General features: G+C 39.8%; 1 protein-coding gene across 1 annotated transcript in view; it reads left to right on the forward strand.

Moving 5' to 3' along the window:
* LOC122817578 (fibrillin-2-like) overlaps positions 1-18,486 on the forward strand; it is an 824,173-nt gene that overhangs the window by 372,860 nt on the left and 432,827 nt on the right. The window contains exon 9 of the mRNA XM_044090614.1: positions 16,276-16,401. Within this exon, the coding sequence (XP_043946549.1) occupies positions 16,276-16,401 (126 nt within the window). The remainder of the gene's footprint in view (positions 1-16,275; positions 16,402-18,486) is intronic.

The following is an 18,486-nucleotide window of genomic DNA, read 5'->3' on the forward strand; positions in this document are numbered from 1 at the left end:
GTTTGGAGGGACTCTAAAGGTACTGAATTGCTTCTCTTCTTAAAAGAGGTTCTGTAAACCTGCAGGCTAGTGGTTTTAAAACATTCTCATTCCTTGGCAGTGGGCAATGCCGTGAGAATCTTTTTTCAGGACTAACGCTTTGAAATTACATCTCTCTGCTCCCTAAACTACAGAGAGCTGGTTCATGCTGTCTTGAAGGGATAGGAACTTTACAAGAACTTAACAGAGGCTCGGTAAGCATTTCTTTTAAGGCCTTATAATACCAGAGGAAAAACAATTGCTATAATTTCAATGACTTTGATGGAGAATTCAGGGATTCAAAGTAAAAGAATGTGTGTGTCTTCTAATGAAATCTGATATAGTAATTACCTGACTCATATTACAATACCAAAGATTCATCGTAGAACAGGTATTAGGCACCATCAGTTCATTTTCTGACTCAGATAATGGAAGACAAACTTAAGCTCATGTTCTGTCCTGATAGATTAGGCAAATATATAACTATGAGTCTGTGTACTGCTCTCAATACAACAGGTGTAGTGACTTCTAAAAAGGGACCAAACCGAACTTTTTCAGAGGATATTAACACAAAGGTTTTAATGACCCCAGTGTACCCTAATACTATCTTTTCACAGCCAGCTGAAAAGGTCTGTACTAAAGTGGATTTGGCATAATGGTTGGTGATTAGTATCAAAACAATGCTTTAGTCTTCTCTACAACACTTTGCTAGGAGTTTCCCACTGCTAAAATTCCCTTCTTTAGAAAAGCAGAGGAGTATTCAGCAACTGAGATAGGGCAGGAAGTAATAATAATAATAATAATAATAATAATAATAATAATAATATAAAATGTCTAAAAATAAGTTACAACTTTCCCAGTGTTGACCCAGGTGGCTCCCTCCACTGACCAGTTCCTTAACACTTTTACCTGGTGTTGCAAATAGTCTTGCAGGTGTTACAAACAAATACAATATAATGTGTATATGGATGGCACATTGGTGCAGCGGTAGCAAATTTCACACTCCTCAAAACTGAGGTGGAATCCTTCAAAGCCCCCGGGCCTGTGGAAAATACGGCCCAGACCGCAGAATCCTTTATAAACGCATTCTATGAACACCTTCAGGAATGCATGGATCATGCGATCCCAAATAAAACCAAGTCCCAATCCTCCAAAGGTAGACGCCCTGTCTGGTGGACCCCAGCCATAAACAAAATATACAATAGGAGGAAGCTACTACATGATAGTGCAAAATCCCAAAAAGGGAAGGCATCTCTGATCAGTATTAGCAAAAAACTACTAGCACTCATAAAATCGTCTAAGGCCAGCTTCGAGAGAAAAATTGCACAGGACACTAAGGATAATCACAAAGCTTTCTTTAGTTATGCTAGGAACCTGGGTGGGAATTCCCAGATATGCTCAGAATTAGTCCAAAATGACAAAAAATACACCGAACCCACAGACATTGCCAAAATCCTAGATGACAGGTTCAGCGCAAACTTCTCCCCCCCTCCCCACCAAAAGGGCAAATATCTATCCCAGCAGAGTGCTGCCCCCCTGACATCTCAGATGCTCAGGTAAGAGCTGCCCTCTCCAAAGCAAAAAACACAGCATCAATGGGACCAGATGGTGTCCCGGGCTGCATCCTACATGAACTCCAGAAAGAGCTAAACCCAAACATAAAACTACTGTTCAATCTCAGCCTTACTACAGGATATGTACCCAAAGAGTGGCGTACAGCAACAGTGGTCCCTCTCCCCAAAGGTGGTGCCTCAATGGATCCTGGAAACTATCGCCCCATAAGCCTGACTAGCTTGGTCTGCAAAGCTATGGAAAGGATCATCATGGACCTCATAAATTAAGATATTGGGGACCTACAGACACTGGATCCTACCCAGTTCGGCTTTGTTAAGGGCAGATCCTGCCTCTTAAACCTGGTTGATTTCTTTGAAACAGTCACCAAGGCCATTGACGAGGGGAAGGTGGTCCACACAGCCTACCTGGACCTCACAAAAGCCTTCGATACAATACCCACTCGGGCATTATAGATAAGCTCACCAGCTTAAATATAAACCCCTATGTCACTAGATGGGTTGCAAACTGGCTCAAGGACAGAGCCCACATGGTTAGAATTGCTGGAGCCATGTCAAACTCCAAACCAGTTACAAGTGGCGTCCCACAAGGCTCAGTCCTGGGACCTCTCTTGTTCGGTATATATTTCTCGGAGGTACAGGCCAACACGGAAGGACTGTGGCTGACCAAGTTTGCAGATGACTGCAAACTGGGTGCCATAATCGACACTCCAGCCGACACAAGCGTCCTCCAAAAGGGCCTCATAGAAACAGACAACTGGTGCCAGAGCCATGGCCTCAAGCTAAACGCCAAAAAGTGTATAGTCATCCCCTTTGGCAAAGACAAAGTGCCCACAAATTACCACATAGGTGGTAATCCATTAAGTACAGAAGAAGTAATTAGGGACCTGGGGACCCAAGTTGACAGCAATCTCTCATTTGACAACCACGTGGCCAAAGTAGTTAGAAAAACATTTTATGTAGCCCACCTACTCATGAAGGGATTCACATCTAGATCAGGGGAGGTCATCGTGCCTCTTTACTCAGGCCCATAATTGAGTACAATGCCCCTTTTGGGATGTACCTTACCAGACACCTGCAGCAACTGGAAAGACCCCAAAAGTACCTCACCAAGAGGATCAAAGGGCTCAAACAGATGCCATATGCTGCCCGGTTAAAGAAACTCCAGCTCTACTCAGTGGCATACCGCCTGCTCAGAGGCGATCTGTGCCTGACGTATAAAGCCATGTCCAACCCGGAATTAATGGACATGCTGCACCTCAGAAAATCCAAATCCCATCGAGCTATGCGCTCGATAGACTTGAACCTCAGCACTGAAATAAATAGGACATGCTGGAGGGACAGATTCATAGCCCAGTGGCTCCCTTCACTCTGGAATAAAATCCCAGTCCAGGTTAGGCAGAGTCCCTCATTGACTCTCTTCAAGAGGAATCTTGATGAGTGGATGGGAGATCATAGGTTTACCCCGGGTATCACTTCTGTGTCACTGTTAGACAGAGGCACAGTATACTAACCTCGAAAAAGGGCATAGCAGAATTAATTTAAAATGGGTGGCAAAAGCCAAACACACTCTGGCTAGGCTTATAAATGCGCTAGGGCAGATAGCCTAGTATGAACCTATGAACCTATGAACCTATGAACAGCAAGAGGTTCTCTGGTTCGATTCTTGGCTGGAGTACCTTCTGTGTGGAGTCTGCATGTCCTCCCTGCATTCATGTGGGTTTCCTCCGGGTGCTCCATTTTCCTCCCATGTTGCAAAGACATACATCTGGATTATTTCTCCCCAGGCCTCAGCTGAAATTTGGCTTTGTTCCAAGTCTGACTTTCCTGGTAAACAAATGTTAAATAAATAAATGAGTACCAGTCCTTCTTTAACTTTTCCTGTCTACATCATCTGATCCTCAATCTTTTGAAGAGCAGTAAAAGTTCTGTCTTTAACATTTTGATTCAAGTGAAGTCCTACTTATTCACAAATATAAAGATGTCCCCAAAGCAGCTCCATATAGAAATGTAAACTTCAACCAAGAGACATGGACTTTCATCTTACCTAAAAAGCAGAGAGAGGAAACAATACATCCCCTAGTAACTAATAAAACTTTGCTACATTACTGAACAGAGTTTGCAGACAGGTTTTAGAAATGGGACCATGCAATATTAGAAAGAAGATAGTCCTTTTAATTGTAACTTATTCCAGCATTTGTGCTAAGAATTTGGCAGCATAGCATACTAAGATGCATTTCACATTTGACAGTGGAGCACACTGAGATGTGTTTCACATTTGACAGCATAGCAGACTGAGAAATGTTTCACATTTGACAACATAGCAGACTGAGAAGTGTTTCACATTTGATAGCGTAGCACACTGAGATGCATTTCACATTTGACAGTGTAGCACACTGAGATGCATTTCACATTTGACAGCGTAGCACATTGAGAAGCATTTCACATTTGACAGCAGAGCACACTGAGAAGCATTTCATATTTGACAGCCCAGCACACTGAGAAGCATTTCACATTTGACAGCATAGCACACTGAGATGCATTTCACATTTGACAGTGTAGCACATTGAGAAGCATTTCACATTTGACAGCAGAGCACACTGAGAAGCATTTCATATTTGACAGCCCAGCACACTGAGAAGCATTTCACATTTGACAGCGTAGCACACTGAGATGCATTTCACATTTGACAGCGTAGCACACTGAGAAACATTTCACATTTGACAGCAGAGCACACTGAGAAGTGTTTCACACTTGACAGTGGAGCACACTGAGATGCGTTTCACAAATGGTTGTGATTTAGTGCAGACGGTATTGTGCTGTGAAACATACAGTTATTAATTGCACCAATTTTCCATGCTTCATAGGTATAACTGTAGATTCCCAAATGTGAATGGAAGTTTTGGATCCAATATTTGTCTGAGCAGCCGTAGCAGAACTCAAACTCTTTCTTTTGTTTTGAGATGATAGATAGTTATGCACTGTTCTTAAAACAGGGATTTTCATCTTTAGTAAAATGTTGTTCAGCTTTTGTAAATGTTTATACCCAGGGCATAGTATGCCATCTGTAAATCTTTCCTGAATTATTTTAGGATATTTCTTAAATATTATTTGTAAAATTCATTAAAAGTTGTGTATTAATAATGCCATAACACAGTATTTGCTGTTATGAGGCGCAGTGCAAAGGGACTTCTGTTGTGCTACAGTTTCTGAGATTTGTCCTTGTGCTAAATAATCTGAAAGCATACCTTTCCGTGACCAATGACATTCATTGTAAAAAAAAGTTTAATTTCTAAACATTACTTAGTTTCAGTTTATTGTTGTACCACTTGAAGGTGAAAGCAAAAATGAGGCCATATGATTAATGGGAATAAGTTATATGACCACTGGCTCCACTCCAGCTTAGCTAAACATGCAATTTTAAATGTATTTTTATTTCAACCAATATGTTTTAAGTGCTGCTGGAAATTTCAAAGAATTTAAGTTGGAGGTAATAACCATAATTTGTTGGCTACATTTAAAGTAACTTGGCCGCACTGCTTAGACCAATCTGATTATAATATGTAAATATTGGCCCACAGCTGTACACACTGCCATTTCTTTGTGCCATCATAGGACAGCACAAGCTTGTTTAATAAATAAACTGTATCATTGCTGCCTGGGATCACACCACATTCAAGATTTGCTTGGCTGCCTATCAATGAGGGCTTCCTTTGACTGTTGGCAGTAAGAGCATCTGTCTTCTGAGATACACAAACCTTACAACAGAGGCATTTTATTTTTAGGGATTCTATGTCACTCTTCCAAGTCAAAGACAGATTTCTTCCCTCATGTTTTGGAGTAAAATGGATAGAACTTGTAGTGTAGTAAGCACTGGTCACATGGCATCTAATTCCAGCTCTGATAATTGCACAGCATTCTGTAATGACAATGACGGTACTGATGGCATTTAATGCAGGCTTTGGGCATTTGTGGTGTGATGTCATTAAGAGTTCAAGTTATATTCAAGTGCTTTAACACATATTTTAAGTGGTTTATTATACTCTTGAGCTAAGTAGATTTTACAAGAAGAAAAATGAGACTGAATATCTGGTCAGGTGACTTCATTTAGACAAAGAAATAGCTATTCTGCCAACCTCCTGAAAGCCAACAAGCTGACGGATGAAAAAAAAGAAACATGCCTAAAACACAAAAGTGAAAAAAATCTACTTTTTTTTTTTTTTTAGAGTTACACTCCAGCTTGATGTAGGGGGCAGGCACACCACCCAAGCTTATATACATATATATATATATATATATATATATATATATATATATATATATATATATATATATATATATATATATATATATATATATATATATAGATATATATATATAGTCGCCTCACAGTAAAGACACTGTCCGGTTCGATTCTCAGCTAGAGCGTCTTCTGCGTGGAGACATGCGTGAATGGGCATACCTTCGTTGAAGGTTGTGCGTCAGGGCTGGTAACTCGGCATGTAAAAATCAACTACCAATCATTAACAGACCAGAGTTCCGCTGTGGCAACCCCTAACCGGGAAAAGCCGAAAGACACAACAACAACAACATATCGTAATAAAACCGACTAAGCGAACTAATGAAAAAAAATAACAAATGACTAAAAAACTTCAAAACTAAACTAGGAGAGTATGCAAATAAAATCACAGGCAAAGCAGTTTCCTTAGCGTTTTCATCCTTTATTCAGTGTATAGGACTTCTTCAGAGAAACAATGCATACAAATGAAAAACAGTAAATGTGTCTGTTTAAATAGTTAGAAGCATGCGGAACAATACACTGGAATTGTTTAGAACCAATCAGTAATTACTAACAACCTGTAACAGCCTATAGATTCAAAAAATAATAAACCAAAATAATTAATGTGTACTAGTAAGCTGAGCAAGACAGGGTTGGTAAAACAAATGTCCAATCAAATAGTAAAAACATAGCAAACAGCCTATAGAAAAAAGTTAAACCTAAAAACCAATAGAAACAGAGAACTGGACATAATATGAAGCTGAGAAAGTGAAGGAAAGATCTGAAAGAACGTTAATGACAATAAAAAGAAGTACAAGAATGAAAATATCCAAACAAAAATAAATGTACTAATATATAGAAGGCTTAAAACTAGAAACAGAAATAGACAGACAATAACCTAGCAAATCCAGCGTAAAGCACATCTAATGTTAATACTGTCATTGAGTCCCGGTGCCGAATCGGCACCTAATTGAAGCTGCCATAATAATTCCTTCAATTCTAAGAGAGTGTTGCAATCACCAAAAAAAGGGTGAAAGTTTCTCTAATACAAAGAAGGAAAAACCTGTGAAGTTTGAACATCTTGTGCTATGATAGCCTAAGGCATTAGAGTCGTCTTTTTTTCTGATCGCTGCCAGGTGTTCCTTCATTCTATCTGAAAGCTTTCTAAAAGTCTTTCCTATGTAGAAGGATTGACAATGTTTGCAGACAGCTGCATACACTATCCAGTCACTGTGGCAGTAATAGAACTGTCTAAAAATCACCTTGTAACCACAATGTGGAAAAGTGTAAGAGCTGCCACACAAAATATGTTGACACACAACACAATGACCACAGCTAAACATTCCTGGAGGTTCTTGTTGAGTAGAAGGGTTAACCATCTGGTATGGACGATCCCTGTTCTCAAAGCTGCGTCTTAGAGAAAAGGATTTTTTGTAAGCAAAAGAAGGTTGTGGTCCAAGTACTTGTTTCAGAGTATCTTGACTGGAAAAAATATTCCAATTCCTGGTAATAATATGTCGAATAGCATGCATGTCTCTGCTGATAGGCAGGGGGAAACTGCATAGCCTATTAGAGTTAACATTACGATTTCCACTTTCTGTGTAGCCAAAACATAGAATGGGCTTGTGCATAAACTCCCTTTCATGCTGGACTCTTTCTAACTCAGTATCAATGAGGTTTGTAGGGTAGTTTCTGGCTAGAAACATGAGTTTGAGAAAATTCGCCTCTACATTAAACTCATTATTATCCCTGATGATGCGTGAGAGCCGAATAAATTGTCCACGAATCACATTCCTTTTAACAAAAGGCAGATGCTGGCTGCTGTATTCAAGTAAGTTGTTTCTGTAAGTCTTTTTACGGTGGATGGATGATTCTAATGTGTTAGTGGAGGGATAGATGCTAATGACAGTGTCCAGGAAGTTAATGGAAGTGCCTTTGCCAGAGATAGTGAAATCCAAGTAACTGATGCTATTCATAAGCTCAGTTATGAAAGAAGACAAATCATTTTGTGATACCTCCCACACAAAAAAATGTCATCTATGTAATGCCTGTAAAGGCGTACCGACATAAAGCCCAGAAGATGTATCAGAGTCTCATATTCCCATGTACTCAATACGAGATTAGGAAAGGAGGGGGGCATTTTTGACCCCATTACAACTCCTCGTACCTGTTTGTAGATCTTTTGGTTGAAGTGGAAGAAATTATTATTAAGAACCACTTTAACAAGTTCACAAATTGTGTTAACTTTGGCTGTGGAGAAGCCAGCGTACTTGGAGAGAAAGAGTCTAACAGCTTCCATTCCTTCTTGATGTGGGATGTTGGTGTATAGCGCCACAACATCGAGGGTAACTAGCAGGCATTTGTTGGGATTAATGTTTGCTTTGTAAAGATGGTTTAAGAAATCCCAAGAATCCTTGAGATAAAATTTGGTCACCTGTACTACAGGGTTAAAGATGGTATCGAGGTATTCTGATATCTTCTCAGTCTTAGTACGTTGGTTGGAAAGTCTGAAAGGGGGGTTAACTTCATTTTTGTGCACTTTATGTATGCCAAACATTTTCCCTAAGCTAGGGTTAGGGACAAGCATGTAAAGATATTCATCTAAAGAGATGTATTCTGATAGTTCGAGTTTTTTCAAAATAGAATAAATTTTATTGAATTGTCTGTTTACTTTATCAGTGTTTGTGGCTATAAAGAAGGACTCATCAGTAAGTACGGCTTCAATTTTATGAATGTATTCATCTTGTGACATGAGCACCTTTCCAGTGCCCTTATCGGCTTTCAGTATTCTTAGTGTATGATCATGTTTAAGATCCTGTAAAGCACTCATTTCATTGGTGGTTAAATTGAACGATTTAAAATCATTGTGTTGGCTCAGAACCTGTCTGATGTCATGTTCACATACTTTCATGAAGGTGTGAACTGCTTGATTTAAAGTAGGGTTGAACAGGCTCTTGTTTTTCACAGTGGGGTGGTGATTATGACTGTAATCTGAGTCTGAATCTGATTCTTCACTTTCTTTATCGCTATGGTTGTGATGCCAGATCTTCAGGTTGAGTTTTCTTGTGAAAAGTCTGAGTTCAAGTAACGCATCCGTAATGCTGGCTCTCTTCCCTGGGATGAACGTGAAACCTTTGCTAAATAACTGCATGTGTGCTTCTGAGAAAGTTCTATCAGTTAGATTAAAAACTGGGCATGAGAGAAACTCTAGTTTGATGGTGCTGTCATTAGTTGTTAAATCTTGCGATGGCTCCTGGTTCTCATGGGTGTCCACATGGGAACATGACTGCGTCCTCTGATTCTCTCTCTCCTCCTTCGGCCAAATCTGTTTTGAGCCCTCAGTGTGTTCCTCTAGCTTGATGGTGCTGTCATTAGTTGTTAAATCCTGCGATGGCTCCTGGTTCTCATGGGTGTCCCCATGGGAACATGTCTGCATTCTCTCATTCCTTCTTTCATCCCTCGGCCAAATTTGTTCTGAGTCCTCGGTGTGTTCCTCACATCCCAATGGCCCAATTCTAAAAAATTACTGTTGCGATTATCATTCAAAAGAGACATATTATTAGCCATAACATTGGGGTCATTGTGACAAATGGAATTGTTCTCTTCCAAGATGCCTTCATGTAGAAGGGAGGATACAGTGGGTAACACATCCTGTGGGCTAGGGCTGTTAATTAACTGTTGTGTCTGTTCCGAATTGGTGGCAGTTGAAATAACATCCGTTAGAGGTGTTTGATCCCGTGACTTTTGTTTATATTGAAAGAAATATTTTCTGTTGCCTTTGCTCTTTTTATTAATATGGATAGGGTACGCTGTGTTTTTGTCGTACTGTTTTAGATCTCTGTATAGTTTATTTCTCTTTCTGTTCAACAGCATTTCAGTGTGTCTTTTGATTTTATTACCGATTCCTTCAAACAGATGGCGAGACTGGTGGAAATCATTGTGCACTAAAATCTCATTGTGTAAAGTTTCTGTTTCATCCTTCAGCCCCTTCAGTTTTATATCATTGTTGTTAACTACAATTTTGAGTGTATTGATTCCTGCATCATTGTACACTTTAATCAGTTCATTGTGATTGTACACTTTAATCAGTTCATTGTGAAGCTGAGAGCCAGCTGTAATGCCATTCAGGAATTTAAGAAATCTTAATCCTAGTGGCACTATGTTGTGATGGATGCAAGTGTTGAGATAGTAACTATCATATTCGATATTTTTAAAAAGAGTCAAAGATCGTTCCAACGAGTAAATTAGGTTTTTGCACATCAATTTAGGGCTATCATTGTTATCATTCCTAACGGTCTCCGGATTCTCAAGAAAAGGGTTACTAACTGTTTGTATTAACTGAAGCACTGATCCAGATGTCTGTAACGTATCAGTGAAGTTATTAATTCCTTCGATGTTCATTGTTAGGTTATTAGAATGTCCAAGAGGAGTAAAAAGTTGTGAAACCCGACTTTGGTTAATACTAATGTTAAAGTCTTGGTTGTTAGAAATGCTTTCTGTTTGTTGGAGAGAACTATTGCATTGTTCAAGTAAAAACTGTGCTCTGTTATTAGCCTGATTTATGGACGACAACAGATTGATTGGACATTTGTTTTACCAACCCTGTCTTGCTCAGCTTACTAGTACACATTAATTATTTTGGTTTATTATTTTTTGAATCTATAGGCTGTTACAGGTTGTTAGTAATTACTGATTGGTTCTAAACAATTCCACTATATTGTTCCGCGTGCTTCTAACTATTTAAAGAGACACATTTACTGTTTTTCATTTGTATGCATTGTTTCTCTGAAGAAGTCCTATACACTGAATAAAGGATGAAAGCGCTAAGGAAACTGCTTTGCCTGTGAGTTTATTTGCATACTCTCCTAGTTTAGTTTTGAAGTTTTTTAGTTTTATATATATATATATATATATATATATATATATATATATAAATATATAGGTCCATGGTCACATCAACTTGAAGAAGGGAGAAATCTTCCGAAAACAAGTGAATTATTGCTGATATAATTTCTAAGTGATTTCCTATAGAAAGCAGTGTTTGGCATTATGCCTTTCATCTTTTTTTCCATTGTGCTACTGACTCTTGAGCAATTTCAACTGAAACAACTGCAGGGGGAGCTCTTCTCTTGCCATTTCAGTTTACTAATACGTATTAAGATGTTCATCATATTGATCACTACAGTTTACCTTTAGAAAGGCGAAACACACTCGTGCGATTGCTCATATGAGTGAATCGTAACTTCGAAAAACAAAACCGCGACAGTTTCCAATGTTCAAAACTCAGCAAATCGAAATGCAGATTCGCTAACTTTCTAACATAAATGTTGAAAACAAAATGTAAAGCACCCCCCACACCCCCCTACTTTAATATTCTAACTCCGAGATCGCACTACAATGGGGAAAGGGACCATTTTCCAATCCCCACCATAGTGCAATCGACACCAAAATGCCAAATCTGCAATGAGCAAATGTCACTGTGCATTCGCTCATTGCACATTTGAACCCTTTTGCGTTCGACGTTTGCAAACTTTGCAAACGTCCTTTCGAACATTTGCTCTTCGCCCATGTGCAAAACGCACACATGGAGGTAAACCGATCACTATTGCAGTAGCCTTGGGATATAACAGGAGGCCAACGTTGAAAGCTTTAGAGTGCCTTGCACGTGCCCAGCCTGTTAACGGGCTCGAACTAAAAGACAAGTTTGGGTACAAAACTCTTAAGAGCTTTACTTGACACTGAACACTGTGCTCCTCTGGAATTTTTCAGATAGACGGTCAGCTTGTGCTGTTCCTTTGCTGGGCAAAAAAGTTCATTTGGGTAAAAAAACCTTCCATTTAATAATTTTGCTTATTATTTATACTTTCCTCTTCAGGAAGGTTATTTTAAAGCTAGGAGTTTGTGTTTTAATGGACTGTCACAAGACTGTACTATACTTTTAAACAGAAGTGCTATTTTTTCCTGTCAGTTTAAAATTTGCTTAAAGTAACTGAAAACCATTTTGTCTGTGGAAAAATTGTGTTTATTTTACTTTGTGGGGCTTGCACGCTGTTTCAAAATGTTTTTTACTGTGCTTGTCTGGGGAAAAAAGGGACGTTTTAAAGACTTTTTTTATTTTTACTGGCACTTGCTGCTTGTTTTCACCAGGAAAAGCACCATTTTTGGATTGAGCATGGAACTGTCAGTCCTATGGTTGGTTCTTCTTCCAGCTATAAAAGGAGAAAGTTAAGCAAACAGACAGTGCCACTAAAACAGCTAGCAATTTGGCCATTTTTTTGGATCTCAGACCACTCATATTTACCCCAAATCCCTCTGATGTAGCACCCATAGTCACTATAGACTGGGGATTAGCCACTTCCTCTTTGGCTGTTTGGGGTCCCCTCCATTGGCAAGGGAGAGCCACTCTTGTCGGTCCTGGGAGAGGGAACAGGGAAGACTTCCCTGATTAATCAGAATGTTGTGTCATCCCTGGGGAAGCTGATGCCACTACTAAGAGCACTGTTAGCCCCATTTCTCCTGCCAAAAAGAAACAAAAAAACTAAGCATGTATCTACTCCGCGAATTTCCTTAGACAGGAGGAGTTTACTGGGAGTGGTTCAGGGTTTAATTCAGGCTAGTGAGCCTTCTTGTATGGTAGTTTCCTGTAAAAGCAAGATGGACACCTCCTTTCCTGAGAAGACTCAAGATTCGGAATCTGGACAGGAATATGAAGGGACAGATACAGGGTTTTCTCTTCAGATATCAGATTCAGACTTACAGGAGTGCTTAGTTTCGGATTCTCCCTGTGAGTGTTTCTCTTGCACTGAGACTATTTCTAGAATGTGCCAGTGTTTTCAGTGGGAGAACACTGAGGTTTCTCAGATCCTCAGAAACTAATATGGGCTGTTGCAAAAGGAATTTCCAGAACCTACACCCAATCCTCCTGTTTTGTCTCTCTTTAGAGGAGGTATGTGTCACTGCCAGCAATATTCCTGACAGCTGGCCAGCTGCATAAAATGGCATATAGGATATATAAAATTCCTCAGTCTCTTAAGTTTTTGTTTACTGTTCCCAAACTTGATCCAGCAGCTATGGCTTTAGTCAATCCTTCTGCTGCTAAAAATTTAGTTAATTCCAATTCTATTTCTGATAAGGATGGACAGGTTATTGATAAGTATGGGGGAAAAGTGTATGCTTCTACAACTTGGATTTCCAGAATTTTGAGTTGTCAGGCTCCTGTGTTAAGGTCTGGCTTTACTAATTGTGTTTCTTCTTGTGAGGAAAAGTCTGCTTTTAAGGTAATTGTTTGGCAATACTCATTGTTTATAGCGTGTGTGTGTGTGTGTGTGTGTGTGTGTGTGTGTGTGTGTGTGTGTGTGTGTGTGTGTGTGTGTGTGTGTATGTGTGTGTTTGTGTGTGTGTGATTATGTTGATACCCTTCCAAGGCTATTGCCACAGGTACTATTTTGAGGAAGTTTGCAAGGCTTTTCTCCAGAAATACCCACATGATGTTACAAATGAGATTTTAAATTCTCTTTTGGATATAAATTTAGTTTGTGGCCCCTCTCCTGCAGAGTTGATCAAAAAGCGTGATGAAAGGGGTAAGCAGGTACAGGGATCTCTAATATTTTTCAGCCCTTCTTTTCCAAAGTTCCCGATGGATTCTCTAACTCCTCATCCAGTCCCAAACTGGCACCCCTTTTTGTCTTACAGAAAGTCTGAGTATCCACTATTCTGTTTGGCAGGAGACAGTTTCAGACAAATAGTATCTAAAGATCATTCATCAAGATTACATATGCCAATGGGAGGAAATTCCTTCTTTCTGGGGGGTAATTCCTCTTCCACCAGACCAGATGCTTTTATTTCTACCTGTCCTTTATCACATGCTGTCCCACGGAGTGATATAACCAGTTCCCCCTTCCCAAGTGGGAAAAGGTATTATTCAAGGATGTTTTTAGTGCCAAAGAAAGAAAATGTTTGAGACCAGTTCTGGATCTTTCTTTCCTAAACTTGTTTGTGATAGTGCCCAACTTCAAAATGATGTCTCTTCCTGATTCAAGCTTCCTAGTAACACTAGATTAAAAAAAAATGCTTATCCATCACATTGTTATTCATTCAGATTTTAGATGTTTCTTAAGATTTTGTGTCAAGCTCACACTAACAGTTTTGTGCCTTAACCTTTGGACTACCCACTGAAGCAAAAGTGTTCTCAAAGATTTAGCTCTAGTTGTAGCTCATTGCAGGCTACATGTAATCACATTTTTCCATATTTAGACAACTTACTTATCTTTGCAGTATCAGCAATCTCTCTTTCTCTCACTCTTTCTCTCTCTCTCTCGGTGGGAGATTTCATACACAATCTGTGATTCTAAGAGAACATTCAAAAGTCTTGCTTGACTCCTTTTGTTTTTGAAAGGGATTTTGCATAAAATGTCTCAAGAAAACCAGTGTCACATCCTTGGGATCTTAATGTTGTGTTAGAGAAGCTGACACTTACTGTATTTGAATCTGCTAACCTGGCTGGCTTGATTTTCTTAACATAGGAAACCATTTTCCTGATTACTCTGACCTCTGCAAGAAGAGTATCTGAGTTGCAAGCTGTGTGTCAGCCCTTCCTCATTTTCCACAGGGACATGATCTCTTTGAGAATGAATCCTTCTTTTATTCCTAAAATGTTATCCAGGCCAAATGATGCATGTCTCTGTTTTCCTTCCTGAACCCAAAGAATGAGAGCAAAAGTAGAAAGTATCGTGGATGTCCAAAGAAAACGCGGCTACTTTATTCACAGAACCAAATCTTTTCGATCTTTGGATCAATTGTTCATTTCTTTTGAAGGTAAGGAGAAGGGACAACTTGTCTAAGGCTATTACATTTTGTTATACTCACTGCAATAAAAATAATCCAGGCCGGGTCAAAGCCACTTTGCTTGGGCCTTGATTCTTCTATGGCTTTTTGGAAAGTCTAGGACTCTAATTGTATTCTAGAAGCAGCAACTTGGTCCTCTCTACATACTTTTACAAAGCACAATAAGCTTAATTCTTTCTGTCGGTCTAGCTGAAGCTTTATGAAGCCATTCTCCAGGAAAGGGAAACCTGGACTCTTCTCCATCCACCTCCCAAATATTGTTAGCTGTAGTAATCTACCCATATATTTAAGGTTACTGCAGGAGTGATCAATATGAAGAACATAGTACAGTTGTGTAAGTTGGGCATATGGAGGGTGCCCTGAAGCCTTGGAAGCTGTCTGGCTATTATATCCTGTTATTATATTGTACCAAAGGCCAGGGTTAATATTAGAATTCTTAAAGCTGAGCATGACACAACTGCTATTCTTCTGTGTGGGAAAAGTCTAAAAAACTAATAATCTACTGCATTTTGCTACCTATATATCTTCATAAAGAAACAGGAAGCCACTTAAGTTACAGCATGAGGCAGAACATTCATTTGGGTAGATTACTGCAGACATCCTAGGAGGAAAACATGGAATAAAATGCCATCTAGCATGCTATGCTTTATGCAGACATTGTGGCTGTTGAACTCCCTCCTAAAGCTTGGCTCTTTGTAGAGCTCTACTCTGCACAGACTGAATCAGTTACAAATAATCCTGTTGTTTCTCTAACTCTCCTCCTCTTTATTCCTCTTTTCTTCCTACTCTAATTACCTTCTTTTACTCTTTGTTTTCTGTACTGCGGTGGTGGTGCTGCGGTAGCGTTGTCGCCTCACAGTAAGACGTTGTCATATTCAATTCTCAGCTAAAGCGTCTTCTGTGTGGAGACATGCGTGAATGGGCGCACCTTCGTTGAAGGTTGTGCGTCAGGGCCGACAACTCGGTACGTAAAAATCAACTGCCAATCATTAGTGGACCGGAGTTCCGCTGTGGCGACCCCTAACCGGGAAATGCTGAAAGACAACAACAACTCTTTTGTTTTCTTTCTCCAATTAACCTGCTTCTTCTACCTAATAAGCACCGGACTCTCTTCTACTTCTCCAATCTGTTCCTGACTTCCACTTAACCTGCTACTAATATCCACGCCTCCTGTTGTCTACTATTTGTAACTAATCAATACACTTTTGTCCCATTTTCAACTTTTTTACATTCGATATGTTTATCTGCTTAACTATATCGTACACAAGTCTCGCTTTCTTTGTTGTTGTCTCATATATTGCTGTTCTTATTGTATTTTACACTTATTGTAACATGCATCTCTCAGTTATATTTATACTGTTGGAGCTTTTCTCCCCAGGCCTCCGCTGAAAAAGGGGCTTTGTCCCAGACAGACTATCCCGGTCAACAAATGTCAAATAAATAAAAAATAAATAAAATAAAAATAAAAAGGGCAGGAAACAGCTGTATGTGCTGTAGAAATGTCATGGATAGAATCAAAGAATCAGTTACACAATGAATAACAACTCTTAATTTGATTTCTAGATATCGATGAATGTGCCACCATCCCTAATGTCTGTGATGGAGGAGAATGCACTAACACAAAGGGTAGCTATGTCTGCAAATGTCCACATGGCTCTGTTTCCAGTTTAGACGGCTCCCGCTGCATTGGTAAGTCACATTTGTTTCTGCTCTGTTTACAGCCCTCTGTGAATTTAACCTTTGACAACAAACAACACTCTACTATTTCTGACCTTTCCTTTCTAGCAGCTTCAGTATGTCACTTACTCTCAGTTGCACTTTTTGTTGTTGCATGTTTTAGGAGATGTCAAAGTACTCCTCAGGAGTTAAGAAAATACTTCAGTAGCAGTAAAATAATTGCAGGTTACTCAGTTGTTACTCCAGCACCTTTTTTCTAAAATGTCATCTCCCCCACTTTAGATAAAAGCGTTATCTGTCAATCATGAATAATAAAGTTTCAAAAGAAGTAGCTGAGAAATGATTTATAGAGCGAAACATGATGTGTGACATTCTTGTGAAATAAAATTCTGGCATGCCACCAGAAACTCTGACTGATATTCTTTTTATTGACACATAATTCATTATTGCAGAAGTTTTAGAGTGAAAACATTATGAATATGGGCAGCCACTGATTAAAGGAGAAACACTTTTGAGCCCCTTATCTGGATTTAGTCCTAAATTTCAAAGCTAAAGCTAAACTTATTAAACTTCCATTCTGAGTTTTTAACTCCAGAAATTGCATTTCTCAGAGTTTGGTACAAACTCCAGACATTGTATTTTAGGGGGCTTTGCCCCAGACCCCAAAACTCATACAAACCTCCTCTAGGGTCTCATCAGTTCTGGGGGAAAGGAAGCAAACAAAACAGAATATCAGCGAGCTTTCCCTCAGTACTGTACTTATGAGGGACCGACTTGGCAAAGATGTGCAGCAGGTAAGGTTGATAAAGGATAATGAGGGAAGCGTACTCACAAGCGAGGAGAGTGTGTTGAGCAGATGGAAAGAGTACTTTGAGGGTCTAATGAATGAAAAGAATGAATGAGACAGAGAAGGTTGGATGATGTGGGGAAAGTGAATCAGGAAGTGCAGCAGATTAGCAAGGAGGAAGTTAGGACAGCTATGAAGAGGATGAAGAATGGAAAGGCTGTTGGTCCAGATGACATACCTCTGGAAGCATGGAGGTGTTTAGGAAAGATGGCAGTGGGGTTTTTAAACAGATTGTTTAATGAAATCATGCAAAAGTGAGAGGATGCCTGAGGAGTGGAGAAGAAGTGTTTTGGTACCAATGTTTAAGAATAAGGTTGATGTGCAGAGCTGTAGTAACTACAGAGGGATAAAATTGATCAGTCACAGCATGAAGTTAATGGAAAGAGCAGTGGAAGCTAGGTTAAGAAAGATGATGATGATTAGTGATCAGCAGTATGGTTATAGGCCAGGAAAAAGCACTACAGATGCGATGTTTGCTCTGAGAGTGTTGATGGGGAAGTACAGAGAAGGTCAGAAGGAGTTGCATTGTGTCTTTGTGGACTTAGAGAAAGCACATGACAGGGTGCCTAGAGAGGAGTTGTGGTATTGTATGAGGAAGTCGGAAGTGGCAGAGAAGTATGTAAGAGTGGTACAGGATATGTACAAGGGTAGTGTGACAGCAGTGAGATCTGCAGTGGGAGTGACAGATGCATTTAAGGTGGAGGTGGGTTACATCAAGGATCAGCTCTGAGCCCTTTCTTATTTGCAGTGGTGATGGACAGGTTGACAGATGAGATCAGACAGGAGTCCCCGTGGACCGTGATGTTTGCAAATGGCATTGTGATATGTAGTGAGAGTAGGGAATAGGTTAAGGAGACCGTGGAGAGGTGGAGAGATATGCTCTAGAGAGGAAGGAATGAAGGTCAGCAGGACTAAGACAGAATATATGTGTGTGAATGAGAGGGAGGATAGAGGAATGGCGAGGATGCAGGGAGTAGAGGTGGCGAAGGTGGATGAGTTTAAGTACTTGGGATCAGCAGTTCAGAGTAATGGTGAGTGTGGAAGAGAGGTGAAGAAGAGAGTACAGGCAGGATGGAGTGGGTGGAGAAGAGTATCAGGAGTGATTTGTGACAGACGAGTACAAGTAAGAGTGAAAGGGAAGGCCTACAAGAGGGTGTGCGGCCAACTATGTTATATTGTTATATGGGTTGGGGCAGTGGCATTGACAAAAAGGCAGGAGTCAGAGCTGGACGTGGCAGAGTTAAAGATGT

This window comes from Protopterus annectens, chromosome 13.part0 (genome assembly GCF_019279795.1).
Source record: "Protopterus annectens isolate FY-2018-M chromosome 13.part0, PAN1.0, whole genome shotgun sequence".
Taxonomy (NCBI): domain Eukaryota; kingdom Metazoa; phylum Chordata; order Ceratodontiformes; family Protopteridae; genus Protopterus; species Protopterus annectens.